This window comes from Nannizzia gypsea, genomic scaffold (genome assembly GCF_000150975.2).
Source record: "Nannizzia gypsea CBS 118893 supercont1.2 genomic scaffold, whole genome shotgun sequence".
NCBI classification, from domain to species: Eukaryota; Fungi; Ascomycota; class Eurotiomycetes; order Onygenales; family Arthrodermataceae; genus Nannizzia; species Nannizzia gypsea.
In genome coordinates this window covers 996341-1022561 of record NW_003345200.1, presented here as the reverse complement: position 1 = coordinate 1022561, position 26221 = coordinate 996341, and the positions used below count along the sequence as shown (strand labels likewise).

The following is a 26221-nucleotide window of genomic DNA, read 5'->3' as shown; positions in this document are numbered from 1 at the left end:
TCCACATACATATACATGGTGAAGATCTTAGTGCGGCTATTACTAGCTCATTCACTGGCGGATTATCACAAGGGTATGCTAAGAGCAATATCGGGCATCATCATTAATGTTATCTAGTAGAAAGGCATACAGAAATGCTAAAAACGAAAATTAACACATGTGAAGGCAAACAACCAAAACGACAGAAGTATCAGGATACCAGGATGCCCCTTAACTAGTTAAGGAGACCTTCTGGTTTGTGTAGCTTTGTCCCCGATTTGCAACCACCTCATGGTACATCCACTCGCCCACATCGGCACGCTGGATGGTGTATCCTACCGCCGGCTTATCGTCCGTTCCCACCCTGAGCGTCTTCCACCCCTTTCCAGTGGCGATATTATAATCTCCCGTCAACAGTGAAGGTCGAACCGACATGACACCGCTGAACACTCGAGAGGCAGGTGTGGGATCAGCAACAGCTTTAAATATAGCGTCTTCCATCTTAAGCTTATCCTTGTGGGGGACAGCAAGGAAGTAATGGTACAGCGGTCTAAAGGCCAAAGGAACATCCTCTGTCTTGCTGATCCCAGTGGTCGATACGACTGTGAAGAATGGTTGGGTCTTGGGCATTCCGTTCCCTTGAGCAGCAGACTGCACCTCCCGTACGGCCGAAATGATGTTGCTCGTTGCTTTTTCGCATACGTTTGGGTCGTTCAGGGTGACTGGCTGCAGGATCGAAGCTTGCAGCTTTGGAGTCGAGCCAATACCAGAGATGATGGTTGGTACCAGTGCTCCATCATTGCAGGCTGGAGCTACGGTTCGCTTGACTGCTTCGATATCGTTGACATCTCCTTGAATGACAGTGAGCTGGCTATCGATGACTGACTGCTCGATGCCTTGGACTTTAAGTTGCTCTGTCAGCTTTGACGGTGTTCTTGCTAGGGCAACGACGTTGTAGCCTCCCTTGAGCGTATGGGCGAGACATGAATTCGCGCAGCCGCCAGTTGAGCCGATAAAAGCGATAGGACCGGCCATTATGATGGGTAGAAGATAGTACCAAGCTTGAAATAGATAAAAGGATGGCTAAGATGGTAAGTATTTCTTATAATGTGGTATCCGGTAGTCATTCTTATGGCTTTTGACAGGAAGGCTGAAGCGTTATATAGAGTAGAAAACCATCCGTTCATCGTCGGATGAAGGATCATGTAGCTTTGCATACCAACCATTAGCCTGGGACAAAGCAGCCACTGACAGCATCATCTGTGGCAGTACACTCCGTCGGTAAGATAGTTGTCCTGAGACCGTCGTTGTATATAAGAGGCGGTGCATCTGGTTGACCATCAATAATTAGGCGAGCGGGTGAATATCAAGCCGAGCGGCTGACCGGCTGCCAGAAAATCGGACAAACTCGAAGGCTTAACCGTTCAGCCTCATCCTCACCTCCTTTATTATATACGGGGCCATCCGCTGCTTCGTGCGGAGGAGGAGTCAAAAATAATCAAATACTGCGTCATCGTGCATACAAAAGGCAGCACTGAGATGGCATTTATCCCAACAGAGTCGCCGTAAGACGTCAGCTCCTTCAGTGAGAATTTAGCAGCCTAATTTACCGCTGCTTGAGAACGATGACAACCATCCAAGTCTTTCATTTCCCACTTCTCTACTGAGCACTCGATGCACAAATATGACTATCTAACTAAGGGAAAGGGAGGACAGCAACGCCTCTCTCGCCATTCTTGCCGCGGGCCCTGATGCCGAAAATGACATTATCCTTGCTGAGATCTATCGTTGCCTCCTGAACCATCCCTACATCCATCTTATGAGTCCAGAATGGGGCATTTGTGCTTCGCCAAACGATTTCATACCCACCAACCAGCGCATTGCCACCTGCTGGGGGATCCCATGTGAATTTACTGTCGTTTGTAAGATCACTGGTATTGACACGGACATTTCGCGGCATACCAGGGGACATTGCAAGGTTCCAGAGGGCAGCCGCATTAACCTTTCCGACTCGTGAAATATAATCAAAATCGCAGAACTCAGGCAAATCTCCGTACTGAATATCCATGCCGGTTTTAGGATCCTTGTCAATCCGAATGTCCTGGTGCTGATGCGCAAAGTTCTCGTTTGGCTCCGTGAAACGCGCGGCTGGGTATCCGGCCTCTAGGAAGGGACGATGGTCACCGCCGCGTAGGTATCTGTCTAGTCTGTATATGACCGAGACTTCCATGTCCGTATGTTTGTTTTCCGCTGTTTCTTTGACGAAGCGTGCTAGTTGACGTGCAGGAGTATCGTTGTCGCCTCCGATCATAATGCGCCTCTCTCGCATTGCCTGGTCTTCAACGTTTAGAGGCGGTATTCCCTGGGCAAAGAGTCGGACGACGTGTGGTTCCCTGGTACCGTCATCAGCAGTTGATGAGCCGATGATATCGTTGGTGAACATTCCTTCGATGTTGGCCGAGCTATTGCGGTATGACTGAGCCAGAAAAGTGGCACCGTAAAGACCTTGTTCTTCTCCTGCGACAGCAGCAAAGACGATCGTTGCCTTTGGGCGAGGAAGGCCTCGCTGTGACATCACACGAGCAAGTTCAAGGGAGACAGCAACGCCAGAAGCACTATTGACACCATTAGCTTTTCCAACCTGTTCTGCTGGGCAGCATCTAGAGAAAAACAAGATGAATCCAACATACTCATCGTTTGCTCCAGGAGCAATGCCCTTATAATCGAGTGCATCACTGTTTCTAGAGTCATAGTGACCCGAAACAAGATAAACTCTCTCTGGGTCCCCCTCTCCCTTAAGTGTAGCCACCACATCACTGATTCGAACAGGGAAAGGTATACGGCGACCATCCGGCTGCTGGTCATATCCAACCACGGCCACAGTCAAGCGGCCATCACTTGCATTCGCATATCGCTGGAATTCTGACTCGATCCAGTCTCTTGCTGCCCCAATGCCGTATGTTGCGTTGGTCTGAGTAGAGAGTGTATGACGGGTGCCGAATGAAACCAGTTTTCTAATAGTAGCCTCGATTCTCTTAGGCGAAATCTGAGATAAGATTTTCTTGAGGTCCTTCGAGGGCTCCTGGGATCTATTCTCGCTTCCAAGCTTGACCTTTGGCCATGAAGCTGCTGGACAGGAGAAAAGAGACTCGTGAAATGGGTTCGTCACCTGGACAGTGTATACCGAGCTTTCTAACGGCAAAGCTAGAGCTAATGCATTAGCAGATGCCAGCAGCGCTAGCCCTGGCAGCAGGCCACCCATTGAAAGATGCATTTTGAATAGCTGCTCCTGTGATAATGCCGGTTAGCAGAACATCCTGTCGAAGACAATGTGAAGAGAGGGAGGGGCAGACCGGCCGTAATTTATCAACCGGTTCTACCTTACCTAGGACACAGGATAGCATAACCTCGCACCGCTTGAAGCCGAAGTCGCCGCCGGATTGCGATACAATAATGCAAGGAATATTCATTTTAGTCCAACTATAGAACCAGCCCAAGACTTCGGTTAACTTGCCGTTACCTCGTAGCGCATATTCCCCTGCAGCAATCATATATAGCTGTGAAGTCAAGGCGGCATTAATCAATGTTTCCTAGGCCAAGCACCATGGCCGCGGACAGCTTATACCCAATCAGGCAGGAGAAAGTGCTGTGTGCATGAGTAATACGACAAATAAGAGATTTGAAGCTGTCATGTTCCAAGTTCCAGGGGTTGATGGGAAGTTGAGAAAGTCTCGATGTCAATGTTTTGATAAAGAAAATCCGGGGTAAAAGTGGAGTGCCGAGGTTAAGTAGTTAACTAAGGGAGATGGAAGAGATAGAAGAGATGATGAAGTATTTATTCTTATTAGTATTTTCTTAATATAATCTAGCATGATAATATACTGATCGCAAAATTGGGCCCTTATTACCCAGCAGACAGTCTCTAAAACGAAAACGGGAGCGCCCAGGTGTACAGAAATAACAGACGAACCACTGGCACAGGTAATTTTCCTCCAGAGGAAAGAAAACGAATAGACAGGGAAAAGAAGAAAATATACTGTCACAGAATCCATTAAAAGAGGCTATGCCATAAATGAAGAAAAGGCAGCTGGGAATGGAGGGCTGAAAGAAGATGCAGGGGCTTCTATATATGCGATGCTGTGTTCTCATGAAATAAATAGACCGTCATATGTACGTTGTGCGTATGTTCAGAACGTTCGCTGTATCAGGCGATGCGGAATCAAGGTAATTTCTTGATGTGACCGTTGGAAAAGTCGGATTCGGCGAAGTCTGATAGACGGGTTATCCGATCGAAGCTTGGTATGCACAGGCCGTTTCCGAAGAAATAGAGCACCACCAGCCAGGTGACGACGAAGTTGGCGATATGGTGCAGTAGGTAGGCGTACGTAACGCCGTATATCGCGGCGTAGACTGCGAGGAAGAAAAATAGGCCGGAAGTGATATATTTGAAGCTACAAATAGCGTTAGATGTGTGTCAAAGGAGAGAAAGGAGCTAAGTGTAAGGATGCTTACTTTGATGTGACCCGGGGTATCATGGCTCCGGTGGTTAGGGTTTCGACGAGAAGAATGAAAGGCATTATTGATAACACATTATGATGGGAGGAAAAGGGTGTGAACCAGTGTACGGCGAGGTTGTGGCCCCAGACGATGAGGACAGGGATATTTATTGGAAGGATCCAAAGCATTAGAAGAAGGATTGAATGTGCAAAGTTGCTTAGGTTGGCATGATTGCCCGACCGCTTGGATTAAGTCAGTAATAGTCGGTTAATAGAAAGTTATCGATATATTTACTCACCGTTTCACGAGCATGAGAAGATGCTTGTACGCTAGTAATTAACTGAACTATACAGGCTACCACGTACGCAAACTGGTACGGAATGACAGTAGCTACTAGGAACAGGAGAATAACTGCGTTAACTATTCTGTGTCTTGCAGATAGATTCCATAGCAGCGGTGCAGCCCTATAGATGTTTAATTAGTAAATTTAACACGCCATGACCCAATGGAGGAGTTTACTTACTTTCCGTTCTCATGCTTAATATAGCCCTGTCGGGCGGCCACGGTCGAACGAAGAAGCCCAAGGAGATAAACAAGGATGGTGGCCACATAATGGACGACGACGCACGCGCCAACACTAATAATGCCGAAAAGTGGCACCAAAAACCAGAAAAATGTGTCCTGGGAACCTAGTAGAAGGTCGTTCTTCCCGTAGTCTATTGGCGTCTCCGTCGCGTTCGTCTGCCAACTTGATTGTACACCATGAGTTACCACGGACTTGGATGTCGCTAGAGTGGTGGCCAAAAGTGAGAAGCCAAGGAAAGTAAGAGGCAAAGAAGACCGAATACAAAGCTCTAAACTTTCCGAGAAGTTGATGAAAACACCTGGGTATAGTAGTTAGCAAGGGGGCTGGATGGCGGGTAGCGCTAAGAATTATTGAGGGCATCCTACCTGTTTGATCATAGACTCTAAATTGTTTGCGGAGTACCATTGCCACGATCACTAGAGGGAACGCAGCAAACACAGTTCGGTATCTCATTGCAAGCCTACCCAAACTCCCGAGAACGTCTACCTGCAGCGATATTTGAAGTGGCGCGCTGCAGCTTCTATCCGACCAAAGTTCAAATGACACGCCACTTCCAGCTGGATTGTCCCTGAGGTGCGGGGGCATGTAAGGCGCAACACCATGCAGATTAACGTCAACCGCTTTTACGTTGACGAAAAACTTGGATTCATAGGGATCAGATATGTACTGGCGAACGATTGGCGCGAACAGCTCTGATTCGGCGTTGCATCCCTGCCTATTGAGCTTAAGCTTGTAGGCGAGTAAGCTGGACTGCAAAGCTGGAACTTTGATATCCGTCACCATTGGCCTGTCGGCAGGCAGCAGGATGGTCAAGCCAGCGCTAAGAAGCCGACCAAGGCTAACTCTGGTAGGAATAACTGAGTCTGAGCTGTCAGAGAATTCCGCAATCAGGAAACCAGGAGTGGCTTTCTCGTGCTTATCGACGACAGCTACGAATTGGTATTCCGTAAGGTCCTCTAGGCGATATTGGAAGTACGAAAATGGTCGAGTGTCGTCGAAAGCGGCCTTTGAAGTCCGGGACGATGCTGGAATGTGTATCACATCCTCGTAGCTGCTTTTGCACACCAGCCGGGGTGAGGCGGCGTTGCCACCGGATAGATCGAGGTTTAGGGAAAGCAAGGTTGCAGATTGCCCGGCGCGAGAGGGAGGATCACTGCAAAACAAAATCTCAAGTTTCCCGGAACCTGAAGTTTCGACACGTTGGTCTGTTAGGAGAGTAAATTTCTTGCCAGGAACGCCTCCTCTTGGGGGAACAGGGATGAGATGAGCTTTAGGGCCTTCGTGGTGGCCGAGTCCGCGCAAGACCAGGCGTTCACCCTGTTTTAGCATTGCATTGGCGTTTTCCTCAAGGGTCAATAAAGTGGTTGGTTCTATAGATCCCGTTAGTACATATAGTGGCAGCGGGTGTAACATATTGATTTAAGATTACCTTTACTTGGCAGAAGTTTATCAGCATTTGGCTCGATTCCGGTGAGAAACCACTTTCTGAATATACTCATGCGCTCAGCCCGTTGTTTAGTTTGAGTAGCGCGTCTAACATCGATAACGTCGAAGATAGCCCGAACAACCGCTTTCCTGAAGGAATCACACCATGCGATTGAAAGGTGGTCTACTCCGGTCCAAACATTGGGGATTGTGCTAGTAAAAACGGTGAAACCATGGGTATCGGGGACCAATGATGATAAGCTTGTGTAGTCTGATGGTACAATGGTATCTCCTCCACCACCGGCAATTGATATGAGAGTGACATGCCACAGTGGGTTATTGTTGGCCCATCTCTCGGAATAGGCTTCGCGCCAGTAGGAGTTGATCTGTTTATAGGTGCTCATGAGATCGGAATCGAAGGATACCGGTGGCCGGGCATGCGGTGTGGACATGGTGATGATGGAATTCACAGAGTTGGCCTGGTAGTTAGCCATGGTCAAGACCGTCCTTGCTACGATTCCACCCATGGAATGGCCTATCAGTATGACGGATACGGGGTCTGGCAGGTCGGTATCTCTCCTGGCTCGGTTGGTGTCATGGTAGAGCGATAGTATGTAGGACAGGGCGTCGTTGATGTATTCCGCCTGGTCGAGAATGGTCTGGCCATGAAAAGCAGCCATATCTTCATTGAAATCGGCCATGAAGAAATCTAAGCTCCTAGTACCGACCTTAATCCGGTCTTGATCGTGTTGCAGTACGTTATGAAAGTATAAGGAAGCTTCGGAAGCAAGCGATCGTCCTTGTCGGTAGCTCCCTGCGTTTCCTGGGAGGAAGAGAACTGGAACTCCTTTGAGCTAGATAACAGAATTCTAAGTTAGCCTGGTTTCTACAGATTCTCCAATGCCATAGGAGTCGGATGGAAGGTAACGTACCCCGATATCTTCCTCGCTGTAGTCGTCTACACCTCGTTCTCGATACAAGTAGAGATTGTACTTGCTGGCAAAGCGAGTATGTTCTGTGTCAAATCCACCCAATTTGATGTACGTCGGCAGCATACTCGGTGTCTTGCATCCTTGAGGGTCGACCTGAAGTGTCAAGTATGACTGCACAATGCCAAAGACCAGGAGTAGGCCGAGAATGGTGACGATGATAGTCGACACCGGAAACCCACAGGCGGTCCGCGACCGAGGCCGCCGCAGCCGTTGTGACTCTACCGAGTTTTCCATCATATGAATATATATCTTCTGGTGCGCTCGTCCCGAAAAAGACGTTTCCTCAATCTGAGCTCTGAGCGGTGGTTGAAGCTGAAGTTGAAGCTCGATATAACGTCGCACAGCGGGCCTTCCAAGCTCCTCCGCCTTGTCTCGAGTCGAGCAATGCTACCTCCAAAAAAATCGCGTAGGCTAGCTCTTAGGCGTCAATTCCATTTCCATTCACACTGCTAACAGCAGTTATTAGAGGCTCATTGTGGCCTGGCAGCGGGAGGGAGGTCTTCGGTAACGAGGTAGCGGCTCGAGGGGCTGGAGTCGTGTTTTTCTTCCCACTCGCAAGCTGTATCACGGGTTCAAAGCTCGCTGGCGGGAGAAGCGGCAGCAGATGGAGAGCGCGCGACAGCCCTCCGGCACGAGTCTCTCTGCCTTCTCGTGAACTGCTCAGGGGACTGGGAGGCGCTCAAGAGGAAGACACGAAGCGAGACGCAGGCGAGTTTCTGGCGGCCAAAGAAAAAAAAAGTCGGAGGAGCCAAATTTTGATATGCTGAGTCAGCAAGCTCTGCTCGTAAAAGGCGACGACGACGAAGATGCAGCAACAGATGAAAAGAAGACGAAGATGAAGATGAAAGGCGAAGACGATGGTTATGATGAAACATGCGAGCTCAAGCTGCAGGGCGCTGAGCTTCCTCTCGAGCAGCGAGTCAGTCAGCGTGCGACCGTTGGCTCCGGCGACGATCCTGCTGTCATTTCGTTAAATTCACAGCCAGAACAACCCAGGTCGGAAGAATACTTGACAGGGCGACGGAGTTTTAGGCCAGACGATATAATTAGAGCTGTTTCTGCCTGCGGGCTCCTCTTGCTTTCTCTCCAGGATCCTCGATTACAGACTTTCGGCGGCCAGGATGAAGGGTTCGACAGAGATCTACCGCGAAGGTTTCGGACGGGCCTTTGCTAACGTTTCTGTGCCTAGTTTGTGGCTGGCCGAAGCCGACGGGGATACAATACGAGCTGTTGCTTATGTGCATGCGTAGTTTTGGCCAAAGAGACTGTATGAGAGAGCAGGCTTGCAAAGGAAGCCTCGGCGACGGCCATGACTACGATAGTTGGATATATGGAGAATATGGAGAATATGGAGTATCGACGTCAGATGTCGCATCGTGCCAACAGGTATAGCAGTGTGGGTACTGAGTAGTTGCGGGCGCAAGATCAAACTACATGTCAGTGGACGAGGGCTTCGCAGCTCATTCCTGGGCGACCCTGCGCGGTAGTTTGTTTTCAAATTAAGGAGGCTCCCTCCCATGCAAGCCTCCGGCAGGGCCGTCCCATCCTAAGAACCTCTTATCGCACCCGCGTCAAGCCAAATTTTACAGTAATATACTCCTAAACACCATTGTTTCGACCGTCTTACTAACGATTATTATAGGCGGATGCATCGATTGGACGGCTCCAGAGGGCATTTAATGTGGAAACGGGGCGATGAGTTACCTTGTTAGGTGGAGAACGGGCCACCACTAAAAAGACGCGCAATCCGGGTCAGCGTACGGACTGGGGTTAGCGATCTATACCCAACTCCCTTTATTGAACAGGTTTTTTTCTATGAGGTAAAAGGGGTCACTTGTTGATCATGGGGGCCCCTGAGACCCAGAGTACAGAATCAACCATGGCATTCACACATAAAAACAACGCTACGATGCACACCCATCTGCGCGTTTTACTCACTTTTCGGTGGAGGAGAAGAGGAGAGAGGGGAACGATAACCGCAAGCTGAGCATGTCGCGTGTACGCTTAGCCGCAATCCGCAACGGCCGCTTTAAAAATGGCGTCTGTCTATCATGCATCGCGGGGCTTCTTTTTTCCCTGGTCTTTTTGCTTTGGTTTGGGATGAATTCGGACAGAGATAATGTCCATCCGTTGCTCACACAGGTTATTCCAGCGGGCCATTGCACATGCCAAACATCAACAACGTTCAATTGCTCAGAGTCACTAGCGGCATTACGCTCTTCTCAGCCAACTACTCTAGGTTCATCAACAGATTGGAAGTTCGAATTCGATCGGGATAAAGCAAATGTGAACCTGAGTCCTTTGCAGTGTAAAGCTGCATTCCCAGGACTCTTTGAAGACCCGTACCGGGCAGCGGCCTTCTGGGAACCCCGGCTCGGCATACATACTGAGCAGTTAGATCGTATCGAACTCAAAAATGGCATGGCCCGGGCCATTATACATCATGGCGAGCTTTATATAGTTGCCGCAAGGGCAGCACAAGAAGATCACAGAAAGAAGATACTAGCAGTCCTAAGTTCCATGCATCATGCCTTGTCAGCAACAGCAGTGAATGGAACACTACCTAGCATTGAGTTTATATTCTCCATTGAAGACAGAGTCGACGACGTTTCTGGAGTAGGACATCCTCTTTGGGCATTGGCCAGGAAAGCGTCGGAACAGTCAATATGGTTGATACCTGATTTTGGGTTTTGGGCATGGGATAATGCAGCAAATGCCATTGGCCCCTATAACCAAGTTGTTGACCGGATACAACGACAAGAAGTTACCGTCCCATGGTCATCAAAGCTGGACAAGCTCGTCTGGAGGGGAAAGTTGAGCTTTGCGCCAAAATTAAGGCGGAATTTACTTGATATAGCCCGTGGTACAACCTGGGGTGACGTCAAGGAGATCGTATGGAGCGAAAAGCAGAACTTTATCAGTATGGATGACCATTGCAAGTACAAGTTCATCGCCCATGTTGAAGGTACGTCGCAAATCTCCAAATATTAACAAACCTTGAATCAAGTATAACTAATTTCACCATGTAGGCCGAGCATACTCCTCTTCTCTGAAATATCGACAGGCATGTCGCTCTGTCGTCGTTGCACATAAGCTCCAATTCATCCAACACCACCACTACCTTCTTCAATCGACAGGACCATACCAGAACTTCGTCGAGGTAGAGCGTGACTTCTCAGATCTGCCGGAAAAAATGGAACATCTACTAGCCAACGAAGACTTCGCCGAACGAATTGCAAATAATAACGTCAAAACATTCAGGGAACGCTATCTCACCAAGGCTGCGGAGGCATGCTATTGGCGAGAACTCTGGGCAAGTTGGGCGGGTGTATTTAATGCCGTTATAACTGATAACTTTGCGGATAGGGGATTACGATTCGAGTCTTTCTTGCTGCTTGAGAGCCAGAAGATGATGGCGTATTCGCATTCTAATGCCCATGATGTATAGATTTTTTGCCTTTGTTGTAAATATACCCGACTAATAGAGGTCACACCAGCTCATCATTCAAATGTGCTCAATGTCTTCTGCTTCAAATAAATTAAACCACAGAGTCGGCTCTCAAAGAAAAAAAAACAAACAAACAATAAAGATATACAAGTACCTTGACAGTAGAGCGGAGCCAGCTTCACTCGGATATATGAGATAGTCGATGCATTTCCTAACAGCAGAGCCATGTACTCCGTACTCCAGGACCTCACCAAATTCCCCGATCCGATATAGCGTGCCGAGCTGGGTAGGGCGTTTTCTAACTACTAGTAGTACGAATTACCTTTATTTGGAAGACAACATATCTTCGGGTTTATTGGATACCAAAAAATTTCAAAAAAAGAAGAATATACAATGTGAATCCGCAATGAGCTATACCAGTATGGACTCTCTACGGTTGTAATTCTAGGGAGCAAAGAAAGAAAGCTTGGAATTATCAAGGATGGCTATGGCCTTTCCAATGCTGTACTATAACTAACCAAGCTATAGATTGTCCCTTTTCTCCGCTAAGGCCTCCCATGCCTCATTTGAGTCAAATCCAAATAGAGATGGGCCGTCCGGCCCTCCACCATAGAGTGGCTGACATTTCCCATAAGCTACCTATGGGCTTCAATGGTGATTTGTGTTACAGTTTGTCCTTGAGCTGGACCGTTTAGTAAGGTTCCTGGGACGTGTAGGTGAAATTTGACATACCCTATGGAACTTTGTTGGCCGGTTCTATTGATGTTAACTAGTTCCGTGTCCTTAACAAGAGTCTGATCTATTAAATTAATACTGCTACCTGTGTCCAGGCAGACGTTGACTATATGGGCTAGGTCTATTATATATGCTAAGGCGGTCGAATATTGCCAGGGTCGGAAAGACTACCTATACCAGGGCGTATTAGCGTCCATATAGGTAGATATAATGACCGGCAAGGTGTCTTTTGCTAGAATCGCCAGCAACGCTTCGGCTAATAGGGTCGTGGCGTCTTTGGAATCCCTCTAACAGTCCGCTGACTTTATATATTTATGCAGAGTATTGGCGCTGGTAAACGGCTTACGACAAGTCTTACAAGTAGCTTACAACTGTCCGTGAACGGGACAGTTGTTATGCGGGTGAGAGTTGTCGTAGTCTCTCAACAGCATCTTCGCATCCATTAAGTCCTGGCGTCTATACCATAGGTCGTGTTCAGGGCCGTATCCTTTCCACCGGACAAGGTATTCCATGTATGGGGTTCTGTGACGTCCTATACGTCTGCACCGCCTGTCAAGTAAGGTTTGAATCTCGAAGTCACCAATACTGTCTTCATCATAGTCTCATGAGAGAGTGCTGTATACTCCTCAGCTTCTGGCCACTTTGGTATAGGCACCGTAAACTGTCGAAATTCTCTTTGGAGTTTATGCCATAAGCGTTCAACAGGGGGAAGTAGTTGTAGTCTTTTCTCATGGTCAATAATCCATATTTTCCTTTGAGAAATTGGAGTTTTTAAAAGCTGTAGAACCTCCTCATCGCCGAGACCAAGCTTTACTGCCTCCCAGGCCTTTCTTTCAGAGTACTGAAGTTCTTGAAGTAACAATAGAAAGAATATAATTCTTCTTCCCGTTTTCTGATAAGCTTTGGTACTCTTGTCTTTTTATTTTCAGAATTGCGCCTTCTGAAATGCCCTTTTACTATGAATTAATAATATCTCTTCAGGAGTAAGAGATACTTCCTCAGGGAATGTTTCAGTTGAGTAGTTAAGCCCCCCAGTACTTTTTAGTACTTTTTTTGCTGTTGCCATGTATTCCAGTAGGTTTCCAGTCTTTTAATCTCATCGGCTTGGTTCGAATGGTTCTCTTTTCTTTCTTTAATTATATATCGCATTTGCGTCCATCCTAGATCACCTAGCGCTAGTATTAGTAGACTACAATAAGTTGACAGAGGATGTAAGGGAGGAAGAAATGAAGAGAGAATGCTTACAGGTGGAGAAAAAGGTTGTACGGTAGAGTTCCGACCGGGTATATGGCAGTCGAGACGCGTTAAGGGAGAACAAGTACTCGTGGTAAACGGCGGTGGTGTTGGTGGAGGATGCCAATGGTCCGTACACAGCTGTCGAATAATCAAATCGATAAATGCGCGGTATGGTAGAAGGCAAGGGCTTTGTAAAGTGAGCAAAGCGGAGAGCACACAGTAATCCCGTCCCTCTTTCCTTAATGGGCGTTCTTGTCAGAACTGAGGTCTGGGGCCGACAGCTTTAATTCTTGCTCATAGGCAACATCGCCGCCATCATCATACGGAATCGAAGGGCCTCCAGAGGCTTATAAAACAGGTTAGTTAAACCATCTATAGAAAGAGAAGTTAAAAAGGTAGCCTACTATTATGGCCAAGCTCTTTAGCAAGTGCATCGTGTTCCTCCCTGCTCATATCATTAAAATGAGCTTGTATAGAGTCAAAATCGAGTTGTGCTAGAAACTTTGCGTCTCGCTTTGGCTGGGGTTTTAGGGATATGGTAGAATTCGTAGGAGGTTTAGTTGGCTGAGAGGACATCGTCGCAATCTTGACACTGGTAGCAGCCTTTGAGGGCGAAAGAGAGGTAGTGGTAGATATTGTCTAGTCGCAGTAAACGGGTTAGATAGTTGTTGGACCACAAGGGACAAAAAGGAATCCTTGGGTAAATGAGTGCGAGTCGTAGTAGCCAATGGATATTCCAACATTATGTCGTCCGTCGCTCTGTCTTAGTTAGTCATCATGTCGCCAGTTATTATGTCTACCATTACACTATGTACCTATCTTAGAACCTTAGACAGCTTTTTACCTGGATCAGGAAGAACAACCTTAGTTACAAAGAAAGATTGCGAAATTAGCCGGCCATGGACTTTTACAGATTTCCAAACGAGATATTCACTTTGATCATTGAACACCTAGTCCTCGAGGTCGGATTTACGAAGGCAGTACGGCTCAGATTAGTAGATAGTATGGCTTCGCTCTTTTATACCACAAAATATCTCTGTGAAAATGGGTGTGCTACTTCGTGACGCCAGATACAGGAAGGCTTTCTAACACGGCTATTGATTTAGGCCATTTCGACTCTGCTATTTTGTTTGCCATTTGCGATCGTCAGATTATCGATCTTTTTGATCCGATTATTGCCATGCTGAACCTCATCACTTCACCACTTCTAGGGAGAATTCTCTTAACAAAGTCACGCTCAAAGGCAGCAACTAGAATCGCTACTCTCCATGTGATTGCAACTGTCAATCAAGAGCTGGACAAGTTAATTGGATGCGCACAACAACACCGGCATGAGCAACATCTGATGATCAGTACGGCTGTTGCAGCGTACCTACGGGATGACTCCAAGAGACACACGGCACGTTATCTCAGTGAAGCTGAACAAGTGCATAGTCTCATGTGGGGAGAAACCAGGAATGAACATCTCTCAGTTGATGACAAGTTGACAGCCGCCACTATAGACAAAGCACATAATCTCTTCTGCGGAGCTATTGTGCTCGGGAATCTATCTTTGGTCAAATCCTTGGCCTCTTCGGTGGACATTAATACAGTGAATTACTATTTTGGCCAGCCATTAGGTCTCGCCGCTATCTGGGGGCATATTGATATTGTTCGATATCTTCTTGATCATGGTGCTGATCCACACTGGATTGCAGAACAATCCAAGTCGATTGCTATTTGCTCAATTGAAGCTGCATACCAGCTATTTGAGTATAAATGCCCAGGAGGAAGCGCCCTAGCCGCTGCGGCTCTCGGTGGAAACAATGAGATTGTGTCTCTACTTTTGGAGCCAGAGTTTCGACTCTCAACTCTTGACCGAGAGTACTGCAGAGCCATACTATACGCCGCTCGGATTGGCCGTCCAGACTTGATAAACCTACTCCTGCAGGTAGAGGGGGGGTCCATTCGCGATGATAACTATTTGCGTGAAGCTATGCTTTGGGAGGCAGTTTGCCACAACCGAGAAAAAACAGTGAAACTACTCCTAGATCATGGTGCCAATGCCAACGAAAATTCGTATGGTACTTACGGGCCTGGGTATCCGCTTCTAGTTGCTGCAAAACTAGGACATGTTCGGTTGGTGCGTATGCTCCTAAATAATGGAGCCCATATGTGTCCGGATAACCCAAGTAATGTGCCCATAGTTTATGCTGCTCAGCAAGGACATGTGGAAGTCATTAAGGTATTGGTTGATGAGTACGGCGAGAAACTCGAGCATGCCCTGACTCCGGCTGCATCTAGAGGACAGGTTCATCTAGTTAAATACCTTTTACACAGAGGAGTAAATGTACATCATTGTGAAGCCTATTCACTCGGGGTGGGCTTGCGAGCACTCATTTCGGCTATACAGTGTAGGAATCTGGCCATCATTTCCATGTTAGCTGATGCGGGCGTTCCACTCAATAATGACGCCCATATATATGACGACCCAATGTGGATGGCAAAGGCCCATTACACCCCATGGGTCTTTGAGCATTTGCTGGCTCTGGGTGCTGAGGACAGGGACTATCCAGGGGATCATAGAATTAAGTATCCGAGTGGTATGGTTTACTCACAACGCCAATGTGGAGTGCTTGACACCAACCCAATGACCTGGAGATGGCAGGGTAGGTATTAAGTGGTTGACTCTCTAGGTACCTGGGCTACCAACTTCGACATCATGGCGAGATACCATTTATTCCTAATCCGTCCATTTTGTCTATAGTCAGGCACAATAACAAAATTGTGTTAGATATATATGGCACAGCAATATGAGACACACTGTCTATAAAAGTAAAGACGCTGGTTGCTGATAAGATCATGTTTTCGAGATTTGTTGACGTCTCCAGGGCGTGAACCCGCGAGCTTGCGGCTCTGCGGACGACCCGCTTTTTCAGTCTGAGCTAAGCCGCTAGTAAGTTGAGCAAACTCTCTCCTTGTTCAGCTCTGTGAGAGTTGGTAAAATACTATTATCTAGTAATATGTGCATAATCTCCCCGTCTAGGTAAGTGAAGGGACTTCGGAAATAGCCTGATACGGTACCGCCAAAAGTAGCGGAAGTTGCATATGCTGAGTGGTGAAGCGAAAGCAGATAGTGAGGACCCGAATTCCCCTGTTCAACGCTATTAAAGTCTATAACGACTGATTGTCGATACTCAGGCAAGTGGCCCGATCTTCACTTCTTCACTGGCAGCCATTTCTTTCCATTTTGTAGCCTTTTCAAGTTCACGTTTGCTGCGTCGCTTCGACAATAGCAAGTCTTTAAACTGGCCTTTAGCACCGTGCTTGATTTTGGTGATCATGTCAGCGGCTTCACCCTTTGTAATTTTCTCGGATATTTCTTTCCCAAGCTGTTTCCTCAGGTATCCTATCTGTCCAGGACTTGCGCGCCTCTTTCTCCATGGCTGCCATGAAGCAATGTAAAGTGGCCCTCCAAATATGCGGGAAGCAAGGGTATCTGCAGCGTGAACTGCCTGGACAAAATCAACAGAGGACACCACCTTGCGAGGGCGGCTGAAAGGACTTTTCGACTTGCCTGCTGGGCTCAAGCTGATAACATGGTGGACTGAAAACAGTCCAGAATCATCTTTAGAGATTGTTAATCTCCCAGCAGGGGCGTTAAGAATATAGCGCTGCGGGCTAACTTGAACCCATGCGTTTTCGCTGATGCCACGGATACGGTCTTCACCAGTGGCATCCTGCACTAGGTCGTGGACAGAATCGTAGTCAGTGAAACCAACAACAATATCCTCTTCTGCTGGCGAATCAATCTTTTTTGCTCCCTGCCCTTGTGCTATGGGGTTTTCAGAGCTTTCTCTCTCCTCCTTGGCATCTTTAGCCGAAACTCCGTTTAAACCTTCATCAGGATGCAATCCGAGAAGGGTAGGCGTGGTTAGTACTCCACAATTCAAGGACGCAACCATATCAATGATATGGCAATTGGCTTTATCTGGATGCAGCCGAAGACCTCTCCCTATCATTTGGATCAGGAGATTCTTCGATCTTGTGGGTCTTGCAAGTAAGACACAGTCGATATTCGGTATATCAGTGCCTTCTGTAAAGAGTCCACAGTTAACCAGAACAGGAAACTCGTAATTTCTAAAAGCTTCCAGTTCTTTGGCTCGAACATCCTTCGGAGTCTGGCCTGTAATATACCTGGCATCAACTCCAAATTCTCGAAACTTGGCAGTTAGGTCTCGTACATGCGCGATATCAACACAAAAAACGAGGGTAGATTTTCGTTCACCAGCTTTCGAGCGCCATGAAGAAACAGTGATCTCATTCGCGGTTTCTGTATTGACAGCAAGGGAAAGTTGATGAGTTTGAAAATCCCCGTTTGGACCATCACTAACGCGTGAGAGATCCACGTGAGATTTCACCGTTGTGAAAAGTGCATCCGAGAGCCAGTTCTCCCCAATCATATCAACATAATCTTTATGGTATACGATATAATCAATGGCTGTGCCTAATTTCAGACCATCAAATCGCGAAAACGTCGCGGACACACCAACTAACGCTGGCGAGTCTGCTTTGGCCTCACTCAAGTTGAAATGGGCAAGAGCTTCACGGTAGCTAGGCGCAACAATATGGTGGGCCTCATCAACCAACACAAGCTTGAATCTTTCTGGGTTGTATTTCTCAATTCGGCCCTTTGAAAGGAGGCTGCGTATGGACGCAATGGTTATATCCGCCGTCCCGGTGGCGTGGCTGTTTGCCATTTCGATTTCTATAGTCTTGTTGGGGTAAGCACGCGTGCAATGCTTTGCAGCTTGCTCAACGAGCTCCTTCCGATGAACCAGGATAAGGGACTGGGTTTTGTTAGGATTAGGAGGGTTTACCCGGCCAATCAGCTGAGTAAAAATCACCTGTCAATGGCATTATATTAGTACCTGAAATGCTCATTATAACGGGGATCATACAGTCTTTCCACTTCCTGTAGCAAGAGATACCCCTAATCTCTTGTGACCTACGTCCAAATGAGAGAGGACAGATTGTATACATTCTTCCTGATAGTCCCTCAGACGGATTTCAAGGTTCAGTATTGGAGCTCCGTTGGACGTCCAAATTGACGCGGTTGAAGAGAAGAGACGAGCTCCAACCCGCGGAGCAGAGTATCCTTGGCAGTATAACTTCACTAAGCCCGTCCATCTTGAGCACCGAGTTACCTTCTGCATTTTCCATGGCAGTTGCTTTGTTGTTTACCTAGTAATTCTTTTGATTCTCTTTAAACCTCGAAGACTGACATATTCCATGCAAACAGGACAAACAGTGCAAACAATGCAAACAGAGCTTGCAATATGCGACTTAGTTAAGTTAACTGCCCTGACATAAAAAAAAGCAAAGCAAAATCTGAAGAAGGACAACTTCCAGAGGATAGCTACATTCACAGTCGAAAGGAAAAAATACCGCCCATTTTACGGGAATCCTTGACATGTTCTCCTCAATATTGATTGTGCCAAATTGTCCAGAGTTTGATACCCGGAATTGGACGTTTGAACGGAAAATTGGGGGGAGATAGGTAGCATGTCAAGCAGCAGCTACGAGCCAGAGGATGATGCCCCCGATTATCAAAGTGAAACAGAAGAAATAGCGAGAATTTTTTACGATTCTTCGGATGCTGGTCCCTCCTCGCGTCAGCTGCAACATCTTACACTCACATCCTCTCCTCCCCCTTTGCAGCGAAAGAGAAAACGAGTAGAAAAATGGGCGTGGAACAAGAGAGAAAACCATATACGGCGTGCGAACGCTTTACATATATCATCATACAAGGACCTCCTCCTTGAAGTCACCGACGGAGCTACTAAGGAGCCCGATCATGAAGCAGTCATCCATAGCTCGCAATTTGGCATAGTCATGTGGAGCGCAGATGAGAAACTTGCGCTCTTTACAGCCCTTGCAAGGAAAGGTAAAGGCGCGGTGTCGGAAATAGCCTCCGTTATAGGCACAAAAAGCCGGATAGAGGTTCAACAGTTTCTTATAGAGCTTCAGCGGGCGCTACAGCAGCAGTATATTACGGACAAGAATTTTCGAGGCATAACGTTTTCAGACATACACGCGGCAGCCGAAATCAGCGAGGAATGTTGTCTCGCGCTGGAGAAAGCGGCAAACGCACTCTCTGTGCAAGAAGAGCAAGCACATAACCTATCGGGGAGGAGAAAGTATAAAGACATGTGGCTTGTAGACAGTAATGCTGCGGCATACTTGGAAGAGAAGATTCAAACCAAAGATATCAGCGATGTCGATGCAAGTGCGCATCACATGTTAGCTACAGCTCAATTGTTCCACGTACCAAATTGGATCAATCTTTCAAGAAACGTCTTTATGAATTTTGGAGGTCACCGTATTGAAGATAACTGGACCAAAATCTGTTTTCACGAGGAGACTCCTGCAGTGACGTGTGATAGCTTCACAGACTTCTATACAATCGCTGTTAGCTTGACGCGGAGATTAGTACAGTCTTCTATATTCTTTGCACTTATGAGGATTCGTGGTATGGATGAACGAGGCCGGGATCGAGACAGAGTTATTCGGAGAGACGATGTGCTTAGTGCATTGGATACACTAAAAGTGCGGCATAATACCCGTGAATTCTGGATACACGCGGCAAGACGATGTTCGTTGGATGTTCGCGAGTACGTGAGCAAGAGCAGCTTCAAGACCACAATACTCTCCTACGACGAGGTTGAAAAGCGGCTATCTGCTCCCAGCCTGGAGCTACCTGAACCACACCAAGGAGAAGATGAAGTTCAAGAGGAGCCCTCAGAGGAGGACACCGACATATTACCAAAGAATACCCCGGAAAACTACGCTGCAGAAGAATCCTCCTCGTCATTTGAAGGTTCCGAGATTGACGTGTCAATGGGAGACGTCTCATCATCAGGAATAGATGAGGAATTGCTATCAGATGAGGAAGAAATATATGCTTTGTCTCTTGACAAAGAAGCCAGCCGGGAAGAAGAGAAACGGTTATGGCAGATATTGAAGCCGCACCCGAAATCCGAATCAGCCCCGCCTAAAAACGACGTAAAAATGGAAAGCGAGGATGAAGGGCTATTCTCTCGCTCCAATCCCAGAGTTAAACCAGTGACAAGAAGAAAGATAGTTCAGGACTTTCAAAATTGGAGGAATGCAGTGTTACCCATGGCTGATTGGGAGCTACTTGGACCGGAAACACTATCCATTGACAAGGAGGTCAATGAAAACCACAGTGTAAAACGGCAGAAAATAAGCGACGAGGAGAAACCCGAATAGAGAGCTCCGCAAGGCGTTTGGAATAAACTTGGTACATTCGATATAATGGCGTATAGAGGATACATTTTGTTTTGTTGCATGGAAATGGAGTTTTAATTCACCTGTATAGAGCATCCACTGCAGACGGTGTACGATTTAGAAGGGAAAAAAAGTACTATTTTGGCTATCATCCAATACTCCCAGCTAGGACTTCTTTACATATAACTAAAAGCAACGGTGCATCATACGTTGAAAGACAGAACGTAAACAGCACAGGTAGTTGAAGGATCATTTTAAGATAGGGGTAAAAAGGGATAACTCCAATATCTAACGCCCCCATACTACAGTCGTCCCAACGAAGAGATAATAAAAGAAAACGAAGAATCCTTGAATCTCCCGCCCAAAATACTCCTCCCGCTACACAGAGACAGAGAGGGTGTCAGCAGATTAAAATCATACACATCAACTTGAAAGCTATAACTTTCCTATCTATATCAGCAACCCGCGCTCACCAATCTCATATTTCATATGACTTGTACTCTGGTCCACCGCTAGTGCTGTATGGCTGAATGGCGTTAACGCCGTGGTCGGCACTAGTCTGCTGGAAGGTGTAGTTCTCGCCGAGTCCGATTGTTTGAGCTTGAGCGGCAACGGCAGCTCCGGCTTCGTTTCCTTCCAGGCTAGCGGCCTTGAAGGCTTCTTCTACTTCCTTAATTCTTCGCTTAAGTCCGAGACGGTCGAGGAATAGCTGTTGTCTGGCTTGTTCAAGGTCTCGACGCTCAGCTTCAACAATGGCTTCGAGTTCTGAGAATTGTGCTAGTTTCAATTCAAGCTTCTGCAGTGTGAGGTTGACTGCAGCGCCTACAAGGCGGGTCATCTCTCGCTCTTCATGCGATGCTAGGGCTCCGGCGCGTGCAGCAGAAGCAGCGAGGCCAATGGACGTAAGAGTGGCCTGGGTTGTCTTGCCTTGACTTGTTGATGAGGTAGCAGCTTCTTGGCCTTCGTTGGCAGTGTCAATTTCCATAGAGTCCTCTGCTTTCATTGAGTCTGCTTCTTTTCCTTTTTCTCCAGCCTTCTCACCGTCTTTCTCCTTGTTTGTGGATGCGGTGCGCTTGTCAAGCTGCTTCTGTAGATCGCGGCGCATCTCTTCAACCGATCGGCCGGCGGCTGCGGCTGCAATGGAAGGCTCAGTCATTTGTGCCAGGTAAGTTACCACAGACAAGACGGGGTTCTCTAGCTGGCTGACTGGTTCTCGTCCACCGGCAGCGCCCAGCATCGAAGAGGTACCCTCAACGGGATCTTCGAGATACTTGTCTTCAATCTCAAGCTGGAGGAATTTCATAACACACTCTTCAGGAGTCCGTGAACCGACATGTCGAGAAATCTGCTGCCAGTTGTCGTCGAAGTTCTCGAGGGCCTCAAGGAGCAGAAGAAGTTCCGAGTTCGACCATGGCTTCTCGCGATCTTGTATGGTAGTATACTGGCTATCTTCCAGCTTGACGAAATCAGAAGCCTGGTGGGAAGCTGGCATTCTACCCTGGAGATAGCAGTTCGGGCACAAATCATACTTGAGTTCTGACGGGTTTGTGGTTGTTGATACGGGCGCCGATTTTGCGTAGTGGAATCGAACCCGTGTGCAGTCGATGCCACAAGCGTAGCAGTTCAAGGACTTTTTACCTTCCTTTACGGATGCTTCCATGGCCTTTGTGCTTGACTCGGCAGGGGTTCCGTTGGTAACTGCATCTTCACCATTGGTTTCCTTGTCCTTGCTGTCAGATGGGGTGACCTCTTTTCCCTTGTCGTCATATATGTTGCGACGAATCTCGAGATTGAGGTCCGATTTCGACTGTGGTGTTGCCGCGGCTGCTCTGTCGGTGGATGGGTGAGGCTTTCCAGGTGTGACAATTGTGTTTGGGCCAGGCTGGAATGGCTGTAAACCACGAGGAGTGTCTGCAGTGATTCTAAAATGGCCAGTAAAAGGGGGGCCAATATTTGAAGGACGTGATTGAGGATCAACCTGAGAATACAACATTAGCTCACGATGGCTTTGGCATATGTGTAGCATTTCTCCTTGTACCAACCTGATAGTTAATTAAACCCCAGTGCTCCAAAAAGGCGTGTGTTCGCATGATTGCGCAAACATCTCCGGCCAGATTCCTTCGGCAGGCGGTGACCGTAAGGTATTCGACTGGGTTCACTCGGTAGGTATTGATCATGAAATCACGGTAATCCTTGTAGACTGCGGGCGTTTTGCTACGATTCCGGCTGTTGAAGAATTCCGGAAGAGCCTTTTTCTCGACTGGGTGGATGGTGTTCATATCAAACCAGCTGGTATAGCTAGGTAGGATGATTGCATGGGTTTGCGCAATCAGGTTTGAACGCGCCGAGGCCTCTGTCGCAGCTTTGCTCTGGTCTGACGGTCCATCCGCAGCGCCATCAGTTTGATGCTGGAGCATAGAGGTATCCCCATCCTCTCCAGCGTCATTGTCGCCCTTGGAGTCGTTTGTGCCGCCCATCTCTTCGTCTTCCATCTCATCATTCTGCCCTTTTGGTGAAGGCGGGGCATCCAGCGGATTGTCTGAAGGATTCTGGGTTGGAGTGGCCTTCTCAGGCGAAACACCACCAGACTGAGAGCCTATAAGAGAGATAAAATCGCGTGGTCAGCATCAAGCTCAGAACCGCTTCGCGTGTTCTTTGAAACATGCCGGAAGCAAGGCAGAACATACCGGCAGGGCGGCTGGGGGAGGCCATGGTCTCGTCAGCTCCCGATTGCGCGTCTATGCTAGTGGTAGTAGGCTTGTTCTCGTTTCCTAAGTCTCCTGCCGACTGGTCCATCGCAATGGGGATGATGCACTCTAGCTTCGGAGGGAAGTTTCGATGTGGCTCTGGTGGCACTTCGCGGAGGCAACGGGCTGCAATGGCAGACAGAGTGTGTCCTATCAGGCAGATAGCACCGGCTACAGGGCCGCCTGTTCGCTTGCTGACAGTCGCTGTATAAGTCTGCGATATCAAGCTGCGGCGGATGCGTCGAGGTCGTCCGAAAGTTCTTCCTGCCTGCGAAAGTCTCGCTTTTTATATGATGAACTCGCGATAGACGCAAAAAGGAAGTTCGCAAAGGCTTTAATAGCACGCTAAGCCTCTTTGGGGCAGCATCCAGGCTGCACGTGATTTACAGTCACGTGTCACAAAGAGTCGCCGCCAAGCATAGGAAAACGTAGAGAAAGCGTAGAAAGTCGTAGGTAGCAAGGGGTTGTCGATATATCAAACTGCCATAAGACCAGACGCCGTCCCCGCTAAGACAATTGACGTTCATATGTAAACCGCGCTACAAGAAAGAGCGTTAGTAGAAAATAGATGCTTAGATTAAACTTGGTATAAGACTTATTATATCTATATCTACAGAGTACGGGACTTATATAGTAACGGCTCCTAGACGAATGAGAAGGGATGGCAGCGATAAGGAAGGTTACTGGGTATATTAATGTAGTGCGCGCTGGAATTCCTCTTGAGAATTAAACCCAGAGAACGGGCCAGGAGGCAGACGGGAGAAGATCATATCAAGCTGTGCGTCAAACCGAGCGTGAGCAGCGGCTTGCTGGTGTATCTGCTCTTGAAGACGAAAGGTGGTATGCATATTGCGGCCAGCCATGGTAGAAATTTCCTTCAGGATACGCTTAAACTCGTCGTGGTCGCTACTCAATTTATCATGCTTAGTGGAAATTTCCTTCAACATGCACCTGAACTCGTCGTCGTCGCTGCTCAGTTTATCGTGCTTGGTGGAAAGTTCGCTCAAGATGCGTCTAAACTCGGCACGGTCGCTTTTCACTTTATCATGCAAGTCATCCATTTTGGAATCAATCCTGGCCAATATGTCATGCATAGTATCATGCATGTCATCCAGTTTAAGATCATTGCTAACAAACTTTTCATCGACGACAAGCCATTTTTGATACGCCGTAGTACAATGTCGGCCTAACATGTTCAGCTGGTGCAGTAATTGAGAAAGATCGATAGTCACAGCACGCTCGCGTGGCGCCGAGGGCTCGGGAATGGAGGAAGAATGGTTTAAAATGGTAGAAGCAGCGTTATGATGGGTAGGAATAGGAGCGGCAGTATTATGAGTACCGGTAAGGGGGTGAGCGTTTGGATGCGAGAGCGATCCGGGCTCCTTGCTAGGAGTAGGGACTGAAGGACGTTCCAGCGTGGGTGCATCCTTACCGCGAGAGGGATCCTGAAGTACTCTGGGGGTCGGGGGAGCAGCAACATTAACAGGGGCCCGATTAACGATAGCGGGAGTGGTAGCTGTCGTAAGATCAACCAATTGCCTAGGAGCAGCCCCAACAAGGGAAGTAGCTGCATCGGAACCTGAGGTGGGCCTGGGAGCTGTAGAAGAAGTAGGAACGGCCACGGCGCCCCTAGACACGGACTGGTTGGAAGAGGGTGCTATATTAGAGGGCACTGGGGACGCAAGAGGCGATGCAGAGGAGCTTGGCTCACGAGCACCCTCCGTGCCTGTGCCTGAGGACAAGGCAACTCTCTTTGGGAGTGAAGGCGAGGCAGTGGCGGGCGCTTGTTGGGCTGCTCGCTTTCGAGTCGTCTGCCCCCCCGCAGCAGGAGTAGGAACTGCAGAGGACGGCCGGGGAGCAGGGATGGTGGGTGAGGCAGACCCAGACGTTGGACCCGCCCTGCCCTCTGCTATACGATTGGACCTGAAGTGTTGATGGGCCGCTACACATCGAATATCGAAGGAGTCACGAGCTGGCGTTGAAAACGGTATCTCTTTCCCCTCCGCATGTAGTTCGATGATAGCTGCTGCGGCCGGATAACAACCAATGGAGATCTGTATAGAGGGTTATTAGGGTTAACTGTTCAAATAGCCAACACATAATTCGTGGGTATAGCTTACAGGACGACAGGACCTCCGGCTGGCGGTACAACGTGTACACGGAGAACCTGCTTTCCAGACACATTGCCCCCCCAGGGGCCGGGTCGATGTAAGAGTCTGGCCCAGTGAATCAACGCACCGAGCACAAGGCAAGGTGGCAGCCTGAGGACAGGCAACGGTGTCCTCACGACGCATGATGAGCGAGCCAGGCACAGCGCGGCCAGACTCCTTGCCGTTCTACTCTGTACTCCAGAACAGGAGAAGTGGTTCGTTTGCCATGTTTTCCAACACTGAGGGATCACCTCAGGTTTATGAGACCGGTTAAATGTTGGATTATGAGACTAGCTGTTGGGTTGTGTAACCCCTGTGCTCAACCCATGGCGCGGAGAGGCCGTAAAAGACTGTTCCATGGCCCATGGCTCCCTGCTATGGCATATGTATGTTTGTACGGAGGACATGTCGCCCGCATGTCCCATCGTTCACCGTGACGCTTTTAGCGCAGAAAATCATGATGACTCAGCAGAATCCACACCGTAAGCGCCGCGTCTGACCAATAGGCTGTGCAGGAGACGGGAATCCCTGGAGATCTCAAACACCACAAACACCGCAGGCAAACGGGATAACACGCTGCAAGCTCGATGCTGGGCTAGGCAAGGCTGTCAGTTCCTGGTACTGGCTTCTCTTTTCCTTTTTTTATTAGGATAAAGAGGCCTGAGCCAGAGACTACATGTGATATGTCATAACTTGATAAGGCAGATGAGACATTATGTATAATACCGTCGGGTTCGCAATTTTCTGTCATTTAACCGTAGCATTGCCCTTTTTGGTAAATCACAACTCCGTACGTTTCTATATATATTTACACGTTGTTAAAGTCTTACAGCATACAAGCAGATTCTAACTTTTTAGATAACTAAATGTATTATATAATATTTTGAAGCTTTCCCTTGTAATAGATATAGCGACAAACATACCATCCATACGGTCGCGGGCGTGGTGATAAGCATAGTGTATTTAGCAATAACGTAGATCCCCCTGGGTTCCAGGAGCCCTATCCTTCCTCCGGCGCCTCTTGTCTGCCCAATAGAAACATGGGTGACAGTCGTCAAATAGATGACTAATCCAATAACGATCTTACGCGTTAAGCGCGTCGTAAACGCGACCAAAACACGAATCTTATATGACTT

At 48.0% G+C, this 26221-nt stretch overlaps 11 protein-coding genes across 11 annotated transcripts; 3 read left to right on the top strand and 8 right to left on the bottom strand.

The window, feature by feature from the left end:
- Positions 1-210: 210 nt before the first annotated feature.
- MGYG_02394 (hypothetical protein) lies at positions 211-1014 on the bottom strand (the record flags this gene model as incomplete). The annotated part of the gene is made up of 1 exon (XM_003174818.1): positions 211-1014. The coding sequence occupies one exon, from the start codon at positions 1012-1014 to the stop codon at positions 211-213; it is 804 nt and encodes a 267-aa protein (XP_003174866.1).
- A 661-nt stretch (positions 1015-1675) lies between these two features.
- MGYG_02393 (peptidase M28) lies at positions 1676-3253 on the bottom strand (the record flags this gene model as incomplete). Its single annotated transcript, XM_003174817.1, has 2 exons — positions 1676-2594; positions 2670-3253. 2 exons carry the CDS (start codon positions 3251-3253, stop codon positions 1676-1678), a joined length of 1503 nt encoding a protein of 500 aa, XP_003174865.1.
- Positions 3254-4198: 945 nt separating this feature from the next.
- On the bottom strand, positions 4199-8790 carry MGYG_02392 (GPI inositol-deacylase; the record flags this gene model as incomplete). The annotated part of the gene is made up of 10 exons (XM_003174816.1): positions 4199-4430; positions 4492-4718; positions 4775-4805; positions 4842-4940; positions 5000-5360; positions 5428-6432; positions 6492-7341; positions 7420-7866; positions 7934-8147; positions 8699-8790. 10 exons carry the CDS (start codon positions 8788-8790, stop codon positions 4199-4201), a joined length of 3558 nt encoding a protein of 1185 aa, XP_003174864.1.
- Positions 8791-9468: 678 nt separating this feature from the next.
- On the top strand, positions 9469-10927 carry MGYG_02391 (DUF821 domain-containing protein; the record flags this gene model as incomplete). The annotated part of the gene is made up of 2 exons (XM_003174815.1): positions 9469-10444; positions 10509-10927. The coding sequence occupies 2 exons, from the start codon at positions 9469-9471 to the stop codon at positions 10925-10927; spliced, it is 1395 nt and encodes a 464-aa protein (XP_003174863.1).
- Positions 10928-11829: 902 nt separating this feature from the next.
- On the bottom strand, positions 11830-12394 carry MGYG_02390 (hypothetical protein; the record flags this gene model as incomplete). Its single annotated transcript, XM_003174814.1, has 3 exons — positions 11830-11947; positions 12032-12263; positions 12286-12394. 3 exons carry the CDS (start codon positions 12392-12394, stop codon positions 11830-11832), a joined length of 459 nt encoding a protein of 152 aa, XP_003174862.1.
- Positions 12395-13137: 743 nt separating this feature from the next.
- MGYG_02389 (hypothetical protein) lies at positions 13138-13474 on the bottom strand (the record flags this gene model as incomplete). The annotated part of the gene is made up of 2 exons (XM_003174813.1): positions 13138-13244; positions 13303-13474. The coding sequence occupies 2 exons, from the start codon at positions 13472-13474 to the stop codon at positions 13138-13140; spliced, it is 279 nt and encodes a 92-aa protein (XP_003174861.1).
- Positions 13475-13797: 323 nt separating this feature from the next.
- MGYG_02388 (ankyrin repeat protein) lies at positions 13798-15557 on the top strand (the record flags this gene model as incomplete). Its single annotated transcript, XM_003174812.1, has 2 exons — positions 13798-13900; positions 14005-15557. The coding sequence occupies 2 exons, from the start codon at positions 13798-13800 to the stop codon at positions 15555-15557; spliced, it is 1656 nt and encodes a 551-aa protein (XP_003174860.1).
- A 517-nt stretch (positions 15558-16074) lies between these two features.
- Positions 16075-18093, bottom strand: MGYG_02387 (DEAD box family helicase; the record flags this gene model as incomplete). Its single annotated transcript, XM_003174811.1, has 2 exons — positions 16075-17784; positions 17839-18093. 2 exons carry the CDS (start codon positions 18091-18093, stop codon positions 16075-16077), a joined length of 1965 nt encoding a protein of 654 aa, XP_003174859.1.
- A 349-nt stretch (positions 18094-18442) lies between these two features.
- MGYG_02386 (hypothetical protein) lies at positions 18443-20170 on the top strand (the record flags this gene model as incomplete). The annotated part of the gene is made up of 1 exon (XM_003174810.1): positions 18443-20170. One exon carries the CDS (start codon positions 18443-18445, stop codon positions 20168-20170), a length of 1728 nt encoding a protein of 575 aa, XP_003174858.1.
- Positions 20171-20666: 496 nt separating this feature from the next.
- MGYG_02385 (transcription regulatory protein SWI3) lies at positions 20667-22984 on the bottom strand (the record flags this gene model as incomplete). Its single annotated transcript, XM_003174809.1, has 3 exons — positions 20667-22166; positions 22231-22784; positions 22876-22984. The coding sequence occupies 3 exons, from the start codon at positions 22982-22984 to the stop codon at positions 20667-20669; spliced, it is 2163 nt and encodes a 720-aa protein (XP_003174857.1).
- Positions 22985-23627: 643 nt separating this feature from the next.
- On the bottom strand, positions 23628-26041 carry MGYG_02384 (hypothetical protein; the record flags this gene model as incomplete). Its single annotated transcript, XM_003174808.1, has 3 exons — positions 23628-24858; positions 25174-25271; positions 26009-26041. 3 exons carry the CDS (start codon positions 26039-26041, stop codon positions 23628-23630), a joined length of 1362 nt encoding a protein of 453 aa, XP_003174856.1.
- Between the last annotated feature and the right edge of the window lie 180 nt (positions 26042-26221).